Genomic DNA, 23,137 nt, shown 5'->3' on the forward strand with positions numbered 1-23,137 from the left:
ATAAATAAATGTACGTGTCTCAGTTTTGATAAAAAATTTCCAAAACCTGTTTGTCACCCTCAGACAGCAGAAGGGAAGATTAAACTTGTGTTGCCATACTGTGTCCGCAGGCGGCCGGCAGCACTCTCCATCGGCGCCAGTGGAGTTTAAGATTGTTTTCCTACTGACAACAATGAGCATCCAGTACGCCATCTGCTGCACACCAGTGCTGCGTGAGCACACAGAGGAGTCTGGAGAGCTGCTTCTAGAAACACCTCATTCAAACTGAGCACGCTTGTTCAACATTCACTCCATCCAGCAGCAGCGGGTCACGTTTCTCACAAAACCATCCGGGTTTGGAGCAGAGTGTGACGCTTCACTTTTTCCCCTCAAGAGACTAGCATGTTGGAGCACATATTGTCATTTAAACAGATTTACTGGCCACAGGGACGGGGTCAGATAAAGACTTTAGAGCCACATAGGTTCACAGAAAGTGTTCTCTCCATTTTAAACCGAAGCTATGCACACATAAAATAAATCACACAACCTCTATCGCTGCCAAGGGGGGATTTGTCAGGCAGCCAGGTGACGTCATGTTAAAGGAAATGTGTGCAGGCTTTTAAAAGTTGGTGTCTTTATCACTACCCAGTGACAGTATGGAGCAGTTCAACCAGAATCATTTCAGATTTCCTTGCCAGGCACCACAAAGGCTAAATGTTTACACACAACCCTGCTTACATTGTACACAATACAAAATTTGCTCTTATTCCACAAAGTACCACAACCAATAAAAAAGAAGAAAACTTTTCAATAATCACCACATTCCATTTATTACAGTAAACGTTGTCCAAAAGAAAGAAAGTTCAAGTAGTCAACTAAAATACTCCACTCCCGGTTTTCAGTAATCCAACGAAACAAAATCAAAACAAGGAAGTTCTTTTACTGCTGTCGTTTCACCTCAAGGGGGAAGAATAATCCAAACTAAGGGCGCTGCCGTCCAGTTAGGGAACGGAGGATTAAACGAAGAAAGGGGAAGAAAAAACAAAGAAAGCTCTTGCTGGCTTTTGCTGACTCACGTTTGTTCAGGGGATGCGTCGTGCTGAAGTCTTTTGTCTTTCAATGGAACTCTGAACACTGATGCAACAGGTACCTGAGTACTACGGATTAATTTACCGATTTGTCTGAAAAGCCGACAGGCTGACGATCCAGTTGAACACTAGCATACCAGCACCATACTCAGCCAGATATCGGGAAGTAGCGGGATCGGCTCACCAAGAGCGCAGAAACAAAGCTACATAACTGGCCGGAACGCTGACGGAGCGTGGAGGTCAGGTGACTGGACAGAACCATACGTATTTCTCCAAACATTTTCATACAATGTATTTTGACTATCGCCACAAGTATCAGAAACTACTCCTCCACAGGCTGCACTCATTTTCTCTGTTTGTTTAATTTTTCGACAACCATCTTGTTACGTCACTTTGGGGAGTTGAGTGCCACGAAATCCGGGCTTAACGCCTGACAGCCTCCATCTTTACGACACATAACTTGGTGTAAAACTACAATCTGTCTTTTGTTACGCTTGAGAGAGAAAAATATCTACACGTCTAACGGCTTGTTAAACTATAACCACCTGTAAATTCTCGGTTAGGCTTTAATTGATCTGACAGGTTGTCATTCAAGTCGTTCAAGTCGTTAGCTCCTACTGAAGTTATAAATTCTCTGACGTCAGCAACAACGTCCCACCTTCAACACTCCTCAAATAAAACTATAAACAGTAAAGTATACATAAATATATCAAAGAGCTTTCCTAGTCTAAGTGTCATTGAGCAATGCCATTTGAAGTGTGAAGTTAAGACGAGGTGTTCACGTCTGGTGGGCAGAAAGAATTCAAGCACGCAGCACCGCCTGTTCCGTAAATTTGTGCTGGAATCCCAGGTTTCTCATGATGACCTGTTACTCCACAATGACGTGCGCTGGCTCAGTAAGGGCAAAGCACTGCAGCGCTTCGTTGAACTCCATGCCCAAGTAGTGGATTTTTTGAAACAAAGTAAATCAAAAGCGGCAGCTGACCATCTCCGCATCATGCAAGACAGAGAATACATGTGCAATGTTGCGTTTTTAACAGACATTTTCTCCCATTTTAATACACTTAATGTCCAGCTGCAAGGAAAAGAAAAATCAGTGGTGGATTTGGTGGAAAAACTTGATGCCTTTGGGAACAAACTTGATCTGTTCCATGCAGATTTGTTGTCAGAGAGGCTGCTGCACTTCAACACACTGAAGACGGTGGGAGAAAGCAACGTTACAGACAAGATGAAGACATTCATCACACAATTAAAAGACAACTTCTCTGCTAGATTCCATGACTTTTTCATTTCCAGGGATGTCATTGGATTTGTGTGTGACCCATTCACCATCAGCCCAAGTGGAGAATTCTCCACAAACGTGGTGAAAATGATGCCGTTGGACGAGGCGTCCATTCAGAGCGAGCTGGCTGAAATCCAGGCTGCTCTCCATGGTGCTGAAAGCCTGAGCACATTCTGGATGTCTTGTCCCGAGGACTATGGCACATTGAAGACGCTGGCTATGTATGTGCTCACCATGTTGGGTTCAACCTACACCTGCGAGGCTGCGTTCTCCAAGATCAACTCGATAAAAACACACGAGAGGAACCGACTGTCAAACCAGTCTTTGGAGGACTGTTTGATCATAAGTCTGACAGCGGCCAAGCCTGATGTGAAAAAGTTGGTGTCAGAGGGGAAATGTAACTTCAGCCATTAAGCAGTGTGAGGAGCCCATTTCAGCCTTGTGATCTGAAATCGCTATAGCCCACTTAACGTTTTATTTGATGTGTGAACATTATTTGTGACCTGTTTTGTTCTGGTACCAGGTTAGTATTTATTTACCATGCTATTTTAAGTTATGCCAGTTGGTTTTTCCTCATTTTTTTGTCCTGAGAAGTCTACTAGTTTGAAGCTTGTTGTTGAGACTTTGAAATAAAAACCAAATGTTAAGTAAGGGCATGAGGAAAAGTTATGTTAAAAAAAAAAAGAACTGTGTGAAACAATAAATGTTAAACAGTGCAGTGAGTCTGTCCTCATTTCGGAATGTAGCCTAAATAGAGTCATAAATGGTGGGGATTACTGATAGTTAAGAGTCTCAGTTATTGTTGTTTTCAGTTGCTTTAATAGTGTGGACCGCATGATATTTTCTCTTTGATCCTCACAATTTTGGAATCCAGTCGCAGGCCGGATTGGACGGTTCGGCGGGCCGGATTCAGCCCGCGGGCCGCCAGTTGATGATCACTGACATATGTCATGAACTTGCACTGTATAAATAAAACTGAATTGAATCTAGAGATCTGAAAAGAACTAATCACATAGTCCTCAACTTGCCATTTTCGGTGTGTAGGTTGCTGTGATTCTCGTTGCAGGCAAAAAAAAAAACAGAAAGGGGGGAGAAAGCCACCTGAAATGAGCGGTCAGTGGCAGGTTTATACCTGCAGCCTACATCCAGTGAGTCAGACTAACATTAAAGGTCAACAGAAATAAATCTCACCTCCATTCTCATCTCAAAAGTCAATATGTGATGTCCACAATACACCATCTGGATCATCAGATTAAGTACAGAGGATACATCAGAGTTCCGTTCCTATGGATCAATGTAAGGCGATTTTCGCTGTAAGTCTAAACTCTGGCGAAAATGTAAACAAAGCCATTACATGCATCAAAATATCAATCAGTTCATCAGAAAAGTCATGAATACCAATGACTTTCATGCATGTATGAGTCATTTTACAAGAAGATAACCGAATATGTTGCACTGTTTTTACAGCTTTAGCATTTCATTGTATCTAATTTCACTTCCATGGAGACGGCTTTCCTTTTCTTTGAAGCGCTACCATCATCTGATCTATGCTTGGGAGCCATAATAAAGGGCAAAAAATTTGCAAATTAGCACAATCCAAGTTTGCGTTCAACCTGTGAATGTAAACAAAGTTGTCTTACAGCACCACGTGACGACATATTCGCCCCCTCCGCTCACCAACTAGTTCCATGTAACCAGTTCTGACGTAACGATGAAACGCTGTAGGTCGAGGACGTCATAAACCGAGGACCTCCTCTACTCCATACTGATGTAGATCAAACATTTGCACATGAAACTAATATTGTTTGTTTATTTTAATTTTTAAGGTTTGAGCCACAAAATTGTTCATTTGTCCAGAAGTGCCTTTGGGTATTATTTTCTTGCCTTTCATTGTGATTCTTTGGGCATTCTGGTGCATGGTGTGTGAAACACATGCTGACGAACAGATACATGCGTGAACAAATCGATGACTGTGGCAGAGAAGTGTGATAAAACACTGATGGTTCTTCACCTGTCACAGGTATCAGCTCAGCCACCAGCTTAGCCTTTAGCACTGATGGACTTCAGCATCAATAAATCATTAGCGCATTAATTCGGAGGTGGTAATATAATTATAATGAACAAACAGTGACAGCTGCTCCTGGCCTTTACACTCTATTTTACATTGTGTGCCACACAGTTGCATTTAATGTGAAAGCTGCTAGATTAGTTTAAGGCATAAAGACTGTGTGCAGCTTATCCACATTATTACAACTGCACAGTGCCACTGGCTCACCTGGTCAGATTATACTGTATACCGGCTGCTAGCAGCTCAATTCCTTCTCGCTGTACAAATATCTTCCTCATTCTTGGCACACAAAGACTGTGGTGGAGAAACAGGAGGGGAAAAGTGTTTCTCTGGGTGAAAGTATTCCCACCACTGTGATGAGAAGTGGAAGTGATGCATTTCACATTTCGGGTTTGTTTGGAACAAAGAGAGGAGTAAGTGGTTGGTTAGAATGAGAAGCGATGGTGACCACGGCCGAATGAACAGACAAAGAGAAGACAGCCGTCCATAAAAACCCACATTTAAACGCAACGTCCAAGAAAAAAAACTCAGGAAAAAGATGTCTCGGTAGGGACCACAGTGTTTGAAAATAGAGCCGTCTGAAGTAAGAAAAAAGAAGAGCTTGGCATCAAAAATAAACACATAATCCCACCAGTTCTCACTTAAATGTACGACCGTTCAAAGGTTTGGGATCATCCAGACAATTCCATGTTTTCCATGAAAACTCACACTTTTATCCATGTACTAACATAACTGCACAAGTGTTTTCTAGTCATCCATTAGCCTTTCAACACCATTAGCTAACACAATGTAGTATTAGAACACAGGAGTGATGGTTGCTGGAAATGTTCCTCTGTACCTCTATGGAGATATTCCATTAAAAATCAGCTGTTTCCAGCTAGAATAGTCATTTACCACATTAACAATATCTAGACTGTATTTCTGATTCATTTAATGTTATCTTCAATGAAAAAATGCCTTTCTTTCAATAATAACATTTCTAAGTGACCCCAAACTTTTGAACAGTTACGAACAGGTGAAGTCAGCAGGCAATCAGTAACAGAAACAGGAAGCTACTTCAACTGTTCATGAACAATTTACTTGATTATAACACCGAAATGGATTTCTAAAGCTGGACCTGCTGCCTTTGACTTTCTACACAGACACAAGACTGCATCTGTCCAAACTCAAACTGCAAATTCCTACAGAACAATCCTGCTTCTCCGTCCACTCACCTACGAGACGTTTTCCACACCTTTGAGCCTCAACACATCAAGTTTGTTGACATCAGTGTGATTTCAAATAGACCACTTTTTGTCTTCATGTCTGCCATAAATTCACACGTGCAACAATATCATTCTTGACCTTGGAAACAGTCTGATGAAGCAAACTGAAGTCGAGGTTCACCAACAGCTTTTCAGCCTTTTCTTGAAGAACCCCATGGTCTTCAGCAGCAGATAGAGTCGGTACAACGGTTAGTACAACAAATCTGAACTCCAGTGAGTCAGCAGATTAGGGGGTTGCAGTTCTAAACAAAGCTACCAAGTGTAAGGATCAATTTCCCAACTTCTTAGACCATTGATAATTTTCATTTACAGATAAAAAGAAGAAACTAGCATAATCGAGACACCAAACCATGTCAGAACAACAACAGGATTCAGCATTATTGATGAATTCAAGGTTCTGTTCAGCTGAATGCAGCTGCTTTACTGTAATGTTGCTGAACAAGTAAATCTGAAGCTGCCTATTAGGCTGTCACTTGAGCGAGGCAGTAGAGGCTTTGCAAATAAACAGAACGGCGTCAATTTTCTCAGTGTATTTCTGGATAAGGCTATATGGGCTGCGTTACATAACGGTTAGAGAATAATCTTAACCCCTTCTACCCTGGAGGTCCCTGGACCAGACCCAGGCTTCACAACCAGCGGAGAGGCTGCAGAGTACCACCAGGGTGGAACGTTGCTGCTGCCTTTCTGCTTGCAGTTGAGCTTCAGTTACATCATTAGCACTGACTCACTGTTTACACTTTTATTGGGCATTTTAGTCTTTCATTTCTCACTCTGGCCTGGTGATGAGGATAGTGGAAGGGGATGTTTTTTTTAAAGAAGGGTTCTAGCTGTTTCTGGAGCCTCCTATAAAACAGGTAAGTATTGATTCTAAGATCAGATATTCCAGAATTGGAGGACATTTTACATTCCATGTACAAAATAAATACTAAAACATGCAGTTGTAGTGTAAATGTTCTTGTCCTGAGACCAAATTTTAAAAAAAACAACTTCCCCTTAAAATATCATTATTCTCTGGTCCCACCCTCCTGATGACTAAACTCAATCTCAAAAAAAAACAGCTAAAATGAAATTTGAATCTAATTTTTGGGGTATTCATTTTTCATTGATGTCTCTTCTAATTGTGGGAATACTTGTTTTAATCAACATAATATTTTCTATAATAATTATTATACATGTGTCCCACAACAACCCTGTTAGCCACATAACTATGATACAATACTGAAACACAATAAATAAACTAACATAAGGCTGGAATAGACAAGCAAAAAGCAATGCTGGCAATGATACTGAGGTAATCAATAAAACCACATAATGAACTGAAAAAAAGTCCAAAATTACTAAAAACTATATCCAAATTGATCAAAACTTTTTCTAAAATGACTGAAGTGAAGAGAAGTTTTCCCTCAGCCAAATTTGTCCAAAAATGACCCAATTCTTGTCTAAAATGACAAAAATGTCTCTAAAGTGACTCCGAATTTGTTCAAAATGACCCAAAACCTGTCCATACTGGCTCTATTTTGTGCTAAATAATCAAAAAGTTTGTCCTAAATAACTTAAAATTTGTCTAAAATGACAAAACAATGTCTTAATTGACTAAAAATTTGTCCAAAAATAAGTAAAGATGTATCCAAAATGATCAAAAAGTTCTCCAAAATGACTCAAGTGAAGAGAAGTCTTCAAGAAACTATACATATTGGAAAAATATTTTAAGTTTTCCTGAGGAAAAGCTAACATTAGCATGGATTAGCAACCCTGTTACTGTGATTAGTGTAGAGTTAGCAAACAACAAATAAAACATGGAATAAAAATGGTAGCATTGAAGTGTAATCTGAGCCAATCACGCCTTTAGTAGTTTATTACCTATTTTTGATGAATATGTAGCAGAAAATTATAAAAGAGAAGGTTTATTTTTCAAAAAATTCGAAGCTCAAATGTCCTCCAATTCTGGAACGACTCTATAAGTTTTGAATCTCATATTTTAAAGCTCACAAAGACCAGCCTGACAATCTTTCATTATATTACAGCCATAATATATATCTTACTGTTGAATTACAAAAGCTTGACGAAAAGACAGCAATTTTTCACTTGGAAAAAACCGGGTGGACTTGTGGCTGAATCTGAGGAGACAGACTGGAACAGAGTGGAGACGGACTGTGTGTTTGCAGCCTGCGATTAAAGGACGTCTGAGGATCGCTGCATGGACTTTGGTTCCACATTCTCTGCTTCCTTAGTGAGAGCTTAAGTTGAGAGCCATTTGGAGTCTGAGTGACCTTTTAACAGAGCAAAAACTTCATCATATTGGTCAAATTAGTTCTGCAGTACCAGGGTAGGTCAACCAATCTAATAATAATTCTAAAAAATAAAATGTGGGAGCAAGAGCATGTGGAGCAATTTGCAGAAAGTCAACAATATGAGCGGAGGTTTGGTTCCTCTCGCTGCCAATTTAAACTCGTAACCCACCACCTCCCCGCCCTAAATTAACCAGAATAATTCGTACAGAAGTCGGTGTGTCACCTGCAAATTTCTAATCACATTTCACAGACACTCAGAGAGTCTGACTCACTAAGTCTCAACATTCTCATTTCCCTCGCCTCCTTGTTTATGAAAAACTGCAGTAATAGAGGAGCCGTAATTAGTGTAATTGTGATCAAAGAGCAGAATAATGGATAACGTCTGAATGGTTGTAAAGGTCCTGGACAGTGATGAATGCCTCCCATTTTTCTTTACATACTGCAAAGCAAACCCTGGTTGTGTAACGAAGGAGCTGCTGCCTCCAGCCCTGGTGTTTTGGCAAAGTGGGACTGTCGACAGTCTGCGGTTTTCACAAGAAAAGGGGGGCCGGGAAACAGCGAGTCACTTGAGGCCTACAGGATAATTGCTGGGGGGTTGTGATGTCAGGCTTTAAGAGAGACAGCAACGCTCCGTTCACACATTCAAACCCATACAGAGGAGACACGACAGGATGCCAATCATTGTGAATTGAACCTCGGAAAGCATGCTGACAATAACCACCACTGCTCGGAGACTCGGGAGGCAACGAGGGGTGCAACATGGGAAAGTTGAGAAAGAGTCAAATGTCTTCTGACACAAAGGAGACAAAAACAATCTCGCAACTTTGGATTTCCTGTATAACAGCATCTCTTACTTGTTCTCTACAACACTCACAGTTGTGCAAATGCATAAAACATAATACAAGGGAAGTACTCAGAGTGCAGTTCTCCACCAAGGCTGTTCATTCCCCCATATGGCATTGTCATGAATGCAGCATGTTTTTGTAGAAATGCAGCATTTTTTTCTTATTAGTGTGAAGCAACATGAAATTTACATGCCCTTACTCATTGTGTTTTGAGCCATGCTTTTATTCTGAAGGATGTGTGCACCAATATGCAGAAGCGAAGTATTCTGTGAGTACCGGGAAATTGTTACTTGTCGTTTGGCGGTTTGTGTTGATGAAGTTCCGAATGAAGATGCGGTGGTTTTACCTGTTCCATAAAGAAGCCTGGAATTAATTCCTTAACAATTAGTTATTGATGATCAAAAATCATGGTAACATATCATCCGAGATGAGAGGTGGGACGTCTTCAAGAACCTCTTGTAGGTTCTTACAGACGTTCTTGTGGTCCTTGTGTCATTTCTGACCTTCCCTGAAAATTTCATCCAAATCCGATTGTCCGTTTTTGAGTGATGTTGCTAACAGACAGACAGACAGATTCACAGACAAACATATGCCAATCATCACATAACTTCGCCACGTTCCTTGGCAGAGTAATGAAAGACGAGTGGTTAGCAGGTTTCGCTAATCTTCTAGGACGTGACTTGTGGTATTTAAACGAGGGAAACGGTGCATGGAAACATGGCTCAGGAACATCTGTGTCATGCAATGGTACGGTAGCAACATGAGAAAATAGAGGGAGATTTCTCAGTGAGTTAGACATTTTAATGACAGTGCTTGCCTCTTCGCCTCCAGATAATTCATCCTGACAGCATTTTGCAGGGACACCATCACTGCATCCTGGGCTTAGCGCCATGCAAGTTGATTGTGATTGGTTTGAAATACAAGCAAGAGCCAGAGCTTTTTCCCCCTGCACCAGAATACTAGTTAAGTGAAGCTGGATCATTCTCCAGTGCAGTAAACTTCAGACTTATTGACATTCTTTCTGATCTGAGACATCTTTACAAGTGGTTTTTAACTTCTTATTAAGACAACAAATGGACACAATAATAATACATCTGAAAGAGAGAGTTTCCAGATATATTCAGGATTGGAAGAACCAAACAAAATGTCTGGCAGGAGTCCTTCTGCCAGCAGGATGGGCAGTCTGACTTTCTGGGAATTGTGGGTGCAGCCACAGATCTGAAGCCAGTCTCTGACACATCTGTCATCATGATAGCAGATGGGCCTGGGGTCAGGACGTGGCTGACCTGGGATCAGCCCAGGCTCTGACCACAGAGAGCGGCGGCCTCTCCGGGGACCGCTGAATCGTGTCCGACACTGAGTTAGGGTAAGGACACACACATGATATATACAGACACACACGCAGCACTCAGTCTACCGCTTGTTCACACACTTGACACACACACACACACACACACACACACACACACACACACACGCACACAGCCAAGGAAGCAGAAGCCAACACACCATCTGCCGCCCCTGTGTTTGAGTTCCAAATCCCAGTTATCAACAAAACACACAGAAGACCTCCAAACTACCCCCTTGGATACACCATTCCCTTTGAGAAGAATGCACACGCACACACTCTCACACACGCACACACTCTCACACACACACACACACACACACACACCTGCTCCAACATCAGATGGAACCAGGTGGATGGAGGCCAGGTAAGTTGCTCATTTTTCATTAAATGCGACGGAAGAAGGAAGATGGATTTCCTCACTTCTTTCACCAAGTTCATTCACCTCACACACTTCTAATCCTCTTCATCTCCCACCACCCCCCACTCCTCCCCCTCCCTCCTCTGACCTGAGATGATCGCCTCTCCTTCCTACTCCAGGCAGCTTTTTTTTCCACACTTATCATCAAAGCAGGTTTATGATGCTCATTTCCCTGGCCTCATTGCTCTCCATAGACGTCACCGTCTGTCACTGGAGATCAATACTGATAAGACATTCTCTCTCTCTCTCTCTCTCTCTCTCAACCTGCTGGAAGGACTCCTGTGGTTCAAAGCACAGACTCCTGCAGTGCTGCGGAATCATCAGTAATGGTTGTGTTAGCACAGTGAGACGCTAAAAAACACCTGACACCTGTGTGTTTGCTCCTGTGTGTCTGTTTTATGTGCTCCAAGTGAAGGCGGTACGTTCAGATGGAGTATTGTCTAATGTTAGACCATCCATCCATCCATCCATCCATCCATCCATCCATCCATCCATCCATCCCCTATACACCGCTTCATCCTCATTAGAGTCACAGGGGGGCTGACGTAGGGTGAGGGCAGGGTTCACCTGCACAGGTAACCAGTCTATCACAGGGTTACAGTAGTGGAAATAAAGTTTTCAACACCCCATGCCTTTGTGAAATATTGCATTAAGAATCACTCTTAAGTCTTCAAGTGTAATTTCTTTTAGTATAGTCACAGCCACATAGTCACATTCTATGTTGCCATGATTTCTGATCATCAATAACTAATTGTTAAGGAATTAATTCCAGGCTTCTTCATAGAACAGGTCAAACCACCGCATCTTCATTAGCAACTTCATCAACACAGACAGCCAAACAACAAGTAACAATTTTCAACAGTTTTCAATAACTAATAAACAAATGCTGCATTTCTGACAATGCCATATGGGGGAATGAGCAGCCTTGGTGGAGTACTCCGCTCTCTGAGTGCTTTTCTTGTTTTCATCATTTACTCTTCAAACCTTTACCTGAGACCAGTCAGGATCTGTCAGGACATTATGGGATAAAGGTAAATCACTCAGAACAACTTTGCATTGATTTGCAGGGAGCTTTCTGCCAAAGGGTCGAGTGTCGAATAAACCTCACAACGTAACGGAGCCACTGGATCCGCTCAGTGTCGGCATCAAAGGTTTGTGCTTTTCCTTTAATGTGCCTGCTATCAGTACACCTGAACTTGTTTTATGGCTCTTATCCAGGTTGTTTTCTCCTGACTAGATCCTTGCTTCTGTTGTATCTACTCTCAGGCGTTGATTAAAGCTAAATTAAATCATAGAGACTGTAGTATGGGATACAGTGTGGAATAAAATGATCTAAAGCTGCACTTTACAATGAAAAAATTTAGCACTTAAACTCAAGTCAGATGAGAAAAATGTCTCATCTTTATTTTAACTTTATGTGTTAATGTTAAAAATAAAGATAAAAATATCTGACAGGGGAACTACAACAGGAAAAACAGTACACTGAAAGGTTAAAAATTATCCAAATATTTTCCATGGACTGCTCTGCTCCCAGAGTATCAGTATCAGTTTAGGTCTTCAAAAACCCACAAGTGGCGTCTATGCAAAACGAACCCCGTCACACACCCTCCCACCCCTAAAAATACACACAAACACGCACACCTGCCTGTGCACCGATAAGACGTCAACCACCGCCGCTCCAAATGTGTTTGCACACCGGTGTCGGTTGACTGCACTTCCTCATTGAACGACTTGAACAATTTATTCTGACGCGGAGCCGAATCCGAGGGGGAATTTAGATTGAGATTGAAAAAAAAAGAAGAAAAATCAGACACGACCTGAAAGCCTTGAGGGAGGGAAAGGAGGCGGAGGGAGGAGGGAGGACGGCTGAACCTGAGGCGGAGAGACAACGAGATATATGAGACTGTCACTCAACATTACAGCATCACTACAAGCCGGACAATCATTAACGCGGCTAATGAACACAGCGGGCCGTGCTGCAGCTCAGGCCACGCTCACACTGAAACAAACCACACTGGGGGAATTTCATTAGTCCTGCTACAGCGCTGATATAATCCACTGATCGCCAACCTGGAAGGACTGTGAAGTGGCTCGGAAAGTGGAAAAAAGTAGAAATGCTGACTTGATTGCACACAAACACACATATGCTTGTGTGTTATATAAGTGGATATTGACGGCAAGAACAAACACGTGAACAGTGTGTGCAATAAACCCCTCACTCCCTCACTCCACCTCTAGTGCAACATCCCCTACATACTCCTGGACAGTTGTTAGTGCAGTACTAACTCCTTGCAGCGTTCACAATTTCAAAAATACATAAATAAATTAAAAATTATCCACTATACTGTTTATACTTTGCCTTGTATATTGATATTGCTTTGCACTATTTGACACTTTTATTTCTATTTATTTTGCTTATTTCTATCAATATATGTAAATATTCATATAAATGTATTTATTTCTTGTGTGTTTTAATTCTTTTTATTCTTATTGTTTCAGTCTGGAACAGGTGCACAATGCATTTCACTGTACATAATCTAAAAGGACTGAAAGGTTCAAAAGTCCTGTCAAATGTGAAATCCACTATTTGTGGTTATGTGCTGGAATTATTCCTTAACGAACAACAGCTTACATAAACAGGCTGTAACATGGGTAACTTGGGTACATTGTGTTAGCTAACGGTGTTGAAAGGCTAACTGATGATTAGAAAACCCTTGTGCAGTTATGTTAGCACATGGAGAAAAGTGTGTTTTCATGGAAAACATGAAATTGTCTGGATGACCCCAACCTTTTGAAGAGTAGTGTATGTTTTTATGGAATAGTATAGGATCCGATGCAGCCCAAATTAACTGAAAGCAATGGGATGGAATACGTCCACGAAGCTAAAAAGGTTTGAGCTCTTCATGCCACCAGAGAGATACAGTCTATTGGTCCACATACTGATCTAACTTCATTAACGGATGCAGTTTTGGCCCCAAGAGTCCAGATGAAACTGATTCCATTTACCTTTAAAGTGCAGTCAGGTGATTTCCTGATGCGCTCCGTCAGCTTATGTCTTGTGCCTTAAGCGGTGAAACGTATGCGGCTCTAACAGCCAGATGTTGTTCACATCCTCTGAAACAAACAGCACCCAAAGAGCTGGAGCAGGAAATCTAGATTGTGCACTCAAATTTTGTCCTGTGTTCACTGAAACCTCCCCTCCTGCTCGCTTTTTTTCCAACCTGGATTCCAAAGCCTCCTTCTGACACCACTAAAACTCCGTATTTACTCACAGAGTGTCAAACCGCTGCTCTTATCTAATCTGCAGGCCTTCCAATGATTTGCCTAACCCTTTTATCGCAGCGACAAGAAAAGCTTCTGGCCCACTGAACTGGGTTCTTCACACTAATGTTTCCTCCACATTCGTGGTTTTCAGGAACAAGTATTTGGCAGTTTGTAATAAATAACAAAGAGACATTCTGACCTTGACTTAGTCTCCCCTTTAGATCACATACAGAATACTGCATTGAAACAACATAAACCGGTTATTTTAGCCTCAACTGCAACCCGCTATGGTGCCATAAAGACAATGAGGCTGTTAAGAAACCTTTATTTCCTGCTTTCTTTTCTTTCACTAGCTTTCAGACACATAACGCCATCAGAAAACACACACAGAGGAGAGAGGGAATAAACTTAACGAGGTCACAATCCGGCTGTTGGTTCGTTCCTTACGGGTTGATCAGCAACATGATGACAGAACAAACCTGCAAATAGTGAAAAAAAGGGGGTTCGAACAGTCCAAGGTCCAAAAAGTGTTCTGTGTCAGAGTTCATGCAACTGTTCATGGGTTCAGGCTTATTTTTCAGGTGTACCCAGGCCACACTCACGGTGCTGAAACAACTGGGCGTCGAGAAAAACAGCAGGAAAGGTCCACTGTGGGTCCTACACGAAGTCTACGTTCACATTTACTGTGAAGTCCTGCATCTCAAGATGTAGAGAACGCAGATTTAAATTCAAAATTCCTCCATTCTCATTTATTCAGAGTCTGAAAATCACTTACTTATTTGCTGAATTTTTTCTTGAGATTGCAGAAGATGCTTAAAAACACCCGAATCACTAAAGTGAGGAGATGCAATTAGAGCTTTGGTCTCTGGAGAATCACATCCTCCTCAGATTTTTCATTTAAAGTTATTTATTCCAGTCGTGTGTTCCTGCTAGACACTGGGTTTAAAGATAAATCATAAAAATCCTCCTCTTTGAAATCCTGAATTATGTTTGGTTTCTGCAGTTGTGGCAAATTAATCACAATATCTATGGATTTTAAGACAAACTTTAAAAGATTCCAAATATAAAAACGTTTATTTTTCTTTTATTTCTTTTTTTTTGTACCAAATGTAAATTTCTTTGAGCCTCTACATCTCTAAATAATATACCCCTTGCTGTACTGTTGGGACCTGAACTATAAAATACCGTTATTATGTGTTTCTGCTTCAGTCATCACGGTAAAGTTTGAGGGTTTGGAGCTGGAAGGGCGTAGCCTAGTGGCGCTCTGGACGCAAAGCGAACCCACAGATTTACTGTCTGGGATTAACGCAGGAGCAGGACCACATCCAAACACTGACTTTCTGAAACAAAAAAATCATTTCCGAGGATTAAGCAGTCTTTTTTTCTCCTTTTTCTTTTTTATTACACTGCTGAAAAGTTGAGAGGAGACAAAACCTTTTCATCCCCAAAGCTCCAAAAGCGTGAAATTGACCAAACGAGCCAAAAACGCAGCACCTCGGAGTAATGGAAGTAGATAATAAAAAGAGGCAGAAATATCTCTCTTTACTCCGAGGCAAACTGTGAGGCCACTAATGAAGTGTGACTTTTCACTCTCCATCCTCACCTCCGTCTAAGTTGCGACTCGAGCACCGTGGAGACAAAGACTGTGGCGTTCAGTTCGCGTTCTGACACATTTCTCGGTGTTTGTTCTAAGAATCAGAGCAGGACGTACCTGAGAAGAACAGAACGAGGACAATCCCGGGGACAATCATGTTTGCCGTGTTCGGGACACCCGGTGGGGGGACGTGGGACGGGACTTGGTGCGTCCTCGGCTGGTCCAGCAGCACCGCTGTGCGCCCCGCAGAAAGACACCCAGCTCGCCGCGACGCTCGCCGCGCAGACCCGATCCGTGCGTCCGCCTGCCTTTTGTTCTCCGCTTGCGACGGTAAAGTCCCTCAAGTTTCCACTTCCCAGCCGGGAGAAGACGCCTCGGAGGAATGTGTCGGAGCGAAGTACGCGCCAGAGAGGCAGCCCGCTGACAGCGTTGGTGCCAAAGCTCCGGCTTCCACACCGCGCTGCTCCCACGAACCAACTACTGGACGGAGGAGATGTCAGGCGTCACCGGGCTGCAGCTGCGCCCGCGGACACTCATCACGACGCGGCTCCGCTGCTGAAGGGTCCCGGTGCATTCTGCGATCATGATGCTGACGGGCAGAGGAGGCTGAGGTTATTAACTGGTGATATCCCTCCTCCTCCGCTTCCTCCTCCTCCCCCTCACATCCTCCTCCTCCTCCTCCTCATCCTCCTCATCACCTTTAGGGACAGTGGATGAGAACAGTCCTTTAAGGTCATTAGAACGGACAGGTGAAATTATAAGTTGCTTTTTATCTTTAATTTTGTGCATTCATTGTTACTCCGTGTGCTTTTGGAAAAATGCAGCCAGGAGCAACATTTATCTTCACTTTTTACACATGGAGCTGCACATATTTGTAGTTAGTGACTGTATTTTGTTGAGTAATAAAACACAAATAACTAAAGGTTACACTAATTATTTTCAACAATGTGATGCTTCCTGATCTTTCTGTAGTTTGTTTGTACCCTTCTGCACCCCAACAAAACAAGAAAAGCCATGCAGCTCTTCTTTTTCTGCATCAGAATGAGGCTCAAAGAAACTTTTGCATCTTCTAAACACACCGTGGTTCAGTCTAGATGTGGTTAATGTGGGTTAAACGTAAAAACTATAGAGTGACTCCCTGAGAACTTTCTCTGCATTGAACCAGATCTTCTAGTCTGTGGTGGAGATCTGGGAAGAAAACAGTGTTCATGTCAATATATTTGCAGATCCCCAAATGCATACATTTCCTCATCAATGAGGTCTGACATTTAGATGCACCATGGATGTTTGTGGATGAACTGAATGAAGCTGGAACATATTTCCAGGATGAGAACCATTCGACCCACATCACCAAAATCACAGAGGAGTTTTTTAAAGAGGAAAACAAATCAAACTACGACCTGGCCTTCAATGTAACACAACTGCTTTGAGATTTTTTAATAGAAAGGTACATAAACAACGCCTCAAGGAAAGCAGCTGCAAAAAATATAGTCTAAAGAATGACAGAACATCTCTGGACTGAGTCTGTCAACAAACATGAACATCAAAAGTATTGAAGGAAAGATGAAAACTTAAGGCTTACTACTGAGGAGCCTCCATGTTTAGTGTAGTTAATCTGAAACTGGGTAATCTGACATAGAGGAAATAAACTACAGTTTAACTAAGAAGTAATTCAGCTACTTGTAATCTTTTGACATTTACGTGATATTGAAGGGTTGTACTCACCTCTGTTGCTTTTAAAGATCTCATAGTATGTTAATAATTGCTTGTTGCTTGGTTTCAGGCTCTGTGCTTCACTATGGTCAGTTTGAAGGGGAATAAAGGATACGACAGTCAAGCATCAAGTCTCTGCTTTAATTTGAGATGGTTTATATTAGTATAGAAGGAACTTTGTGGGAAATGCGGTCCTTTGAGCCCACAAATTACAGGGGTTCAAGAGTTCAGATTACGTTGGAGCCGTCTGTCAGTATGAAAAAGTGAAAAATTGACCAAGCAAGAGAAGAAGCGAACTCAGCTTCAAAAACAAGCATAGATCTACCAGAGAGAAATCAAAGTGAGCTGCTGGGGTTTGGCACCTAATCTGACAGCAACATGGAGGTGCTTTGGTCGTGGCTTGGTCGTGTATCGCACTGACAGTAGAAGTGTAATTTATTGATGATTTCACTGTTGGCTGAAGCAACACGATGAATGCAGATATACAGTACCGTGAAAAGAATAAAGTTCTATTTTTGCATAATGGTCACAATAAATTGTTTCAAATCATGAAATTAACTTCACTGGCCTCAGTTAACCCTAACCCGTTGCAGTCATGCTGTAAATGTAGTGTTGACTAGATTTGATTTAGTTCAGTGTATGTAACCGATGCTGCCTTCCTCCAAATCTCCAAAGGAATATCACAGAACTATGCACTTAATATTCCCGCAGTAATACGTGGGGCTTTACAGCGATATATATTGCATCGGGTGACAAGAATGAGGTGGAAACTATGAAAGGAGGCAAATTTGAGGGGATTGTGACATATTACAATAATGGGCTACTTCCTCCCACATGCGGCGTTCAGAGTTATTTTGTCTCTGTGAAGCAGTGGATTACAAAGCGGGGTCATTTGGAGGGCTGCAGGGGCTCCACCTGTTAAACCACTGTAGCATCACTCTCATTTCATTTGCACATAAGACCACAACAGAATCATAAAAGACAGACTCATACTGCCTGAAGACGTTGCTACATTAAGCATAGCGAGAACACTGCCTGTGTGCTCCTCTTGTGAAGTTCCTTGATATTTTAAAGGCTAAGATCTGCTCCAGACTTCTCAAAAAGCAACACCAATAATTGTAATAGAATGAATACCTCTTATTCTTTGGAATTACTTCATTTTTTAACCTGTGCTGCTTTTGAAATGTTGTTAAATTCCATTCCTTTACCAGCAACCGTGTGACGTTATTCCCTTTATTTGGGAGGAATTTTTGTCTTTGCATTCAAAAAGCATGAGCTGAAGGTCACTTGTGTCTGACTGGATGGTTGCTGTGTCCAATTAGGCAACTGTTGAGTCACAAATTCTCCCAAATGACAGATTAAATGATTCTCAACCAGTCAGAGCTCTTCTTTTCAGCCCTGCATCAGGAAGCAGGTTGAAGACATGATGTGTTCATTGTTTTGTTTGTCAGTTCTTCATCTGCTATCCTACTATCCTTCACCTCATCCCAACTGGTCGAGGCAGACGGCCGTCTTTCCTGAACCTGGGTCTGCTAGAGTATTGTTTTTCCTCCCTGTTTTTTGGATCCATCCTACCATCGCCGACTGCTTGCTCGGAGAGAATTCAACGGCAACTTTGGATTGTCCAGTTCTCTGTTCTTTGTTTAAAATTCGTCCGGTTTTTACCTCACTATGTGAAGTGCTATGAGATGACATATATTGTAAATTGGCGTTATATGCACGACCATTCAAAAGTTTGAGGTCACTTAGAAATGTCCTTGTTTTTGAATAAAAAGCTGTTTTTTTTCAATGAAGATAACATTAATCAGAAAGCCAATCTGGACATTGTTATTTTAATAAATGACTATTCTAGCTGGAAAAGGCTGGTTTTTAATGGAATATCTCCATAGGGGTACAGAGGAACATTTCCAGCAACCATCACTCCTGTGTTCTAATGCTACATTGTGTTAGCTAATGGTGTTGAAAGGCTAATTGATGATTAGAAAACCCTTGTGCAGTTATGTTAGCACATGAATAAAAGTGGGAGTTTTCATGGAAAACATGAAATTTTCTGGGTGACCCCAAACTTTTGAACGGTCGTGTAAATAAAATTGAATTAAACTGAAAATTGAATTAGAAAGTGCAAGAGGTCAGGATGTCATGAAGGATCTGAGATGCAGCACTGGTTGTCAACCACTATGGTACAAAAAAAAATCATCAACTGTCTACACCCTCAGGCTTTGTTCACTGTGATATTGTGCTGTCTGAACTGGCTGCCATTTGCCCTAAATTAATCATTGTACCCTGTTTTTAAGGGACGTATGCTGCTGGCTCACCCACAGTTTAATCACATGTCTAAAAGTACCCTGAGTCATAATTAAACCTATCATCTAAAAAGGACTGAAAGGTTTAAAACTTTTGTCAAATGTAAAATCAACTATTTGTGGTTATGCGCTGGAACTATTCCTTAATGAACAGCAGTTTACATAAACAGGCTGTAACATGGGTTGAATAAGGTTTTTGTTTGCCCTCTGCACAAGTTCCAGTGGTGCCAAACCAGGGAACCTCACAGTGAATAGAAGACGGTGGGAAAGAAGCTCACAGTCAAGTTGATTGCTATCGTTTACAGAAATAAATGGATACCAGTGGTTGTAGGAACATCTTCAACAAAAGAGTCCAAAGCGTTACCAATTACCAGCCAGTGGGCCTGTCGTTACAAACTTACATCCGAGTCCTGTTCAAACCCACAAAACAAAGAGCTAAAAATTCTACTGCACACACTTTACAGACAATTTCCAAAACCAAATATACCAGACTGAAACATTATACAGACATACAAGGAACTGGAGCAAGTTGTCTAGACAGGGAGGAATGAGATCATTTTAAATCTTAAATTTACAGATTATGTCGATGACGTGATAATTCCTTTTGTTCTGTTTGGATTAACAGATGCCCAGCATTTTTTTCCCCCAAATTTTCAGTTTCACAAGTTGGGGCTTTGTCCTGGAAAACCAGTTATGTGTTTGAAGCAGCAGCGCTGAGCTAAACATTAGGAGGTTAAACTGTCTGAAAAGACACATTTCTGTATCACTGCGTCTGGGTTGAGATATTGGAACAGTGAGGAAACACTGCCACCATCAGGTCCAAGTACAAATTACTAAACCTTCTTGTACATTTTTCATTTAGAACACTGCTCTTCACAACCCTTTTTAGACCTGAGATCACTATTGAACATGTATATCTGTACCTTATTCGTTTCTTTACTTGAAGAGTAATGCAGGAAAATGGTTATAGAGGAATTCATGGGATGTTATTACTGGTAAAAATATTACAGCTCTTCCAGGGAACAATACATTTGGCTTTGTAGTTTCCACTGATTTGCTCAGTTACTTGCTTTAATTAGATCATGAACTCACACAAGACAAATAAAATGCACTGTAATTTTAGATTTGACAAAATTCATTCCAAAGGAGCAGTCTTTGTGATTTCATTTTGGCAGCCCTTATTGCACACAGCGGGTGGCTTTGTATTGTGCTTTTTGGTCTTCAGTGATTTCAGCACTTAAGGGGCAGACGGTGTCTGTGATTTGATGTGAAGCAGGTGTGGGGCGGTGCAGAGCTGTGTGGCGCTGCTGCTCCTCATCCACACTGCAGTTAGGTGCACTGCTGGACTGGATGATTGTGTAAATGGAGGAGAGAGGAGCTGGAGGAGACACTTTTATGGCTAGCCAACCGTAAACAGCAGCCACACAAAGGCACACGCTCACATATATCACAGCACACACACACACATGCAGTCGACCATCACATGTCCTTAAATTTCCTCACATGCAATTCCTGTAATTGGTGGTGGAAGTAGCTGAGATGACACCCAGGTTTTATGGCCAAGTGTCTGCAAGATGCTAATGCCTGAATGCCGGAGATTAGTCTCACTGACAACAGGAGAAACGAGATAATCGAATTTGAACCAAACTATATGGTTTTGTTTTGCACAGAATCATAAGCATGACATGAGCCAGCAGACAGCAGCGCAACAGGGAGGCCAAGGAGACAATAACAGCACAACGCCTCTGCACATGTATTAGCAGCTTTTCCAGCTTCGCTTACAAATCACAAACTGTAATCAGGGAAACCATTTCAATAATATGTGCAGACACACACACAGAAGTGTTACAACCTTACACCATCAAGCAAATTACATGTCTCTCTGTTCATCCCCAGAGGTCATTCAACCTCATGGCCTGTTGGGCAACAAGCTGTTCAGCTAATCAGTAAAGAGCCTCTTCTCTCCAGGGAGAGGCATAGAGTGAACACCACGGTGACATCACAACAAATAACAGCTGCTGTGACGTCACAATGGAGGCATCATAAATGTCTTTGTGACCACATCTGCTCCACCGTGGAGGTCTTCTGCCAAACTGGCTGTAAGGTCAGTCCATAGATCTAGCTGGCTGTGAGGATATGGGCTGATGTCAGTCATGACCATTTCAATGTCATGACCTGGAAGGTTACGGTAGGTGATGCAATGATTGATTTCTTTATTTTCATGTCATGCCCAACCCTCATGGGTTTACAAGACACTAATAAACTAGCAGTACAGCTAAACATCTAAAACGCACATTATTCTGCTGCTCAGTCCTCAAGGAGAATATGTTGCCTCCTGTGCAAGACCTGGCAAAGAAATTCTGCCATGAAAAAGATTCCCCTTCTAAAACATCCATCCATCCATTATCTACACTACACTTAATCCTCATTAGGGTCGTAGGGGGCTGGAGTCTATCCCAGCTGACTAAGGGTGAAGGCAAAGTTCACCTGGACAGGTAGCAGTCTATCACAGGGCTACATATACTGACAAACAACCACATTCACATTCACACGTATGGACCATTTAGAGTTACCAATTAACCTCAGTACGTTTTTGGACTGTGGGAGGAAGCTGGAGAACCCAGTGAGAATATGCAAATAGAATGATTCCAGTTTGGGACTTCATGTATGCTTTTAACTGCAAAGATTCTGTCATATTTCCAGAAGACCTATAATAAATCTATGAATGTGATGTGTTTCTAAATTGCTCATTTAATTTTAGTTTAAGTTTCTTGACACGCAGAAAACTGTGAAAACCGCTGAAACCCTGCAGAAGCCCCATCAGCCTAATCAGTGTAAATGAGCCAGAGTTACCTCATGCTAATAGCCTTCTGTGTGCTCTTTAAAACAACAGCCTTGTCTTGCACCTATACTCACAGTGTAACAAAGTTACCACTGACAAAAAGGATGCAATCATTTGCAATCATTTTAATGTAATTATTGTAATAGATTGTCCATATTTATAAATCCTGATGATGTTGCTTTGCGCAGCATTTAGCTGCCTAGCAATGCTGTGAGCATGGCTTTGCAAAAGGAGCATAGAAAATTAAAGACATTTAAACCAACATAACTGCATACAACTATCTGACTGAAACTTTCCTACTGACGCACTAATTCAGAAGATATTGTAGTTTCTCAGACATCCATGATGTGCAGGTGAAGAAGAAACGTCCGTTGACACTGACTTACTTCATAATAAGTTTATTATAAAGAAGACCAGCATCGATCAGGCAGAGACTGCCTGCAAGGATTCAGCCAATATGAACCTTGTAAACTAACATTCTGAGTTCACATATATAGGTTTATGGTTGCTTGTAAAACCTCAACCTATGTTCTTCCGTTGGTGACAGAACTCTTCTAATAAAACAAAAGTCTAATGTTCAAGGCCTGGCATAAGAGCCCCTCTCAGCAATGAAGTATCTGTACATTCAGAACATACAGTAATTAACACGTCTCAGGTCAGATACGTTAATATAAAACATGTATCTGTGAAAAAAAAAACAATTAAATGAAGGAAAACAGTTATTAGGGGATTCCTGTTCTTGAGTGAGTTAATGTTGATGGTTAGGTGGTTTAGGCAACAGAAATAAATAAAATATCCATCCATCCATCATCTATACATGGCTTAATCCTCATT

The 23,137-nt window shown here is 41.6% G+C and overlaps 1 protein-coding gene across 1 annotated transcript in view; it reads right to left on the reverse strand.

The window, feature by feature from the left end:
• gfra3 (GDNF family receptor alpha 3) overlaps positions 1–16,063 on the reverse strand; it is a 61,087-nt gene extending 45,024 nt beyond the window's left edge. Inside the window, exon 1 of the mRNA XM_055016589.1 lies at positions 15,563–16,063. Coding sequence (XP_054872564.1) covers positions 15,563–15,602 — 40 coding nt within the window. The 5' untranslated portion in view covers positions 15,603–16,063. The remainder of the gene's footprint in view (positions 1–15,562) is intronic.
• Between the last annotated feature and the right edge of the window lie 7,074 nt (positions 16,064–23,137).

The sequence above is a fragment of the Amphiprion ocellaris genome, chromosome 13, assembly GCF_022539595.1.
Source record: "Amphiprion ocellaris isolate individual 3 ecotype Okinawa chromosome 13, ASM2253959v1, whole genome shotgun sequence".
NCBI lineage: Eukaryota > Metazoa > Chordata > Actinopteri > Pomacentridae > Amphiprion > Amphiprion ocellaris.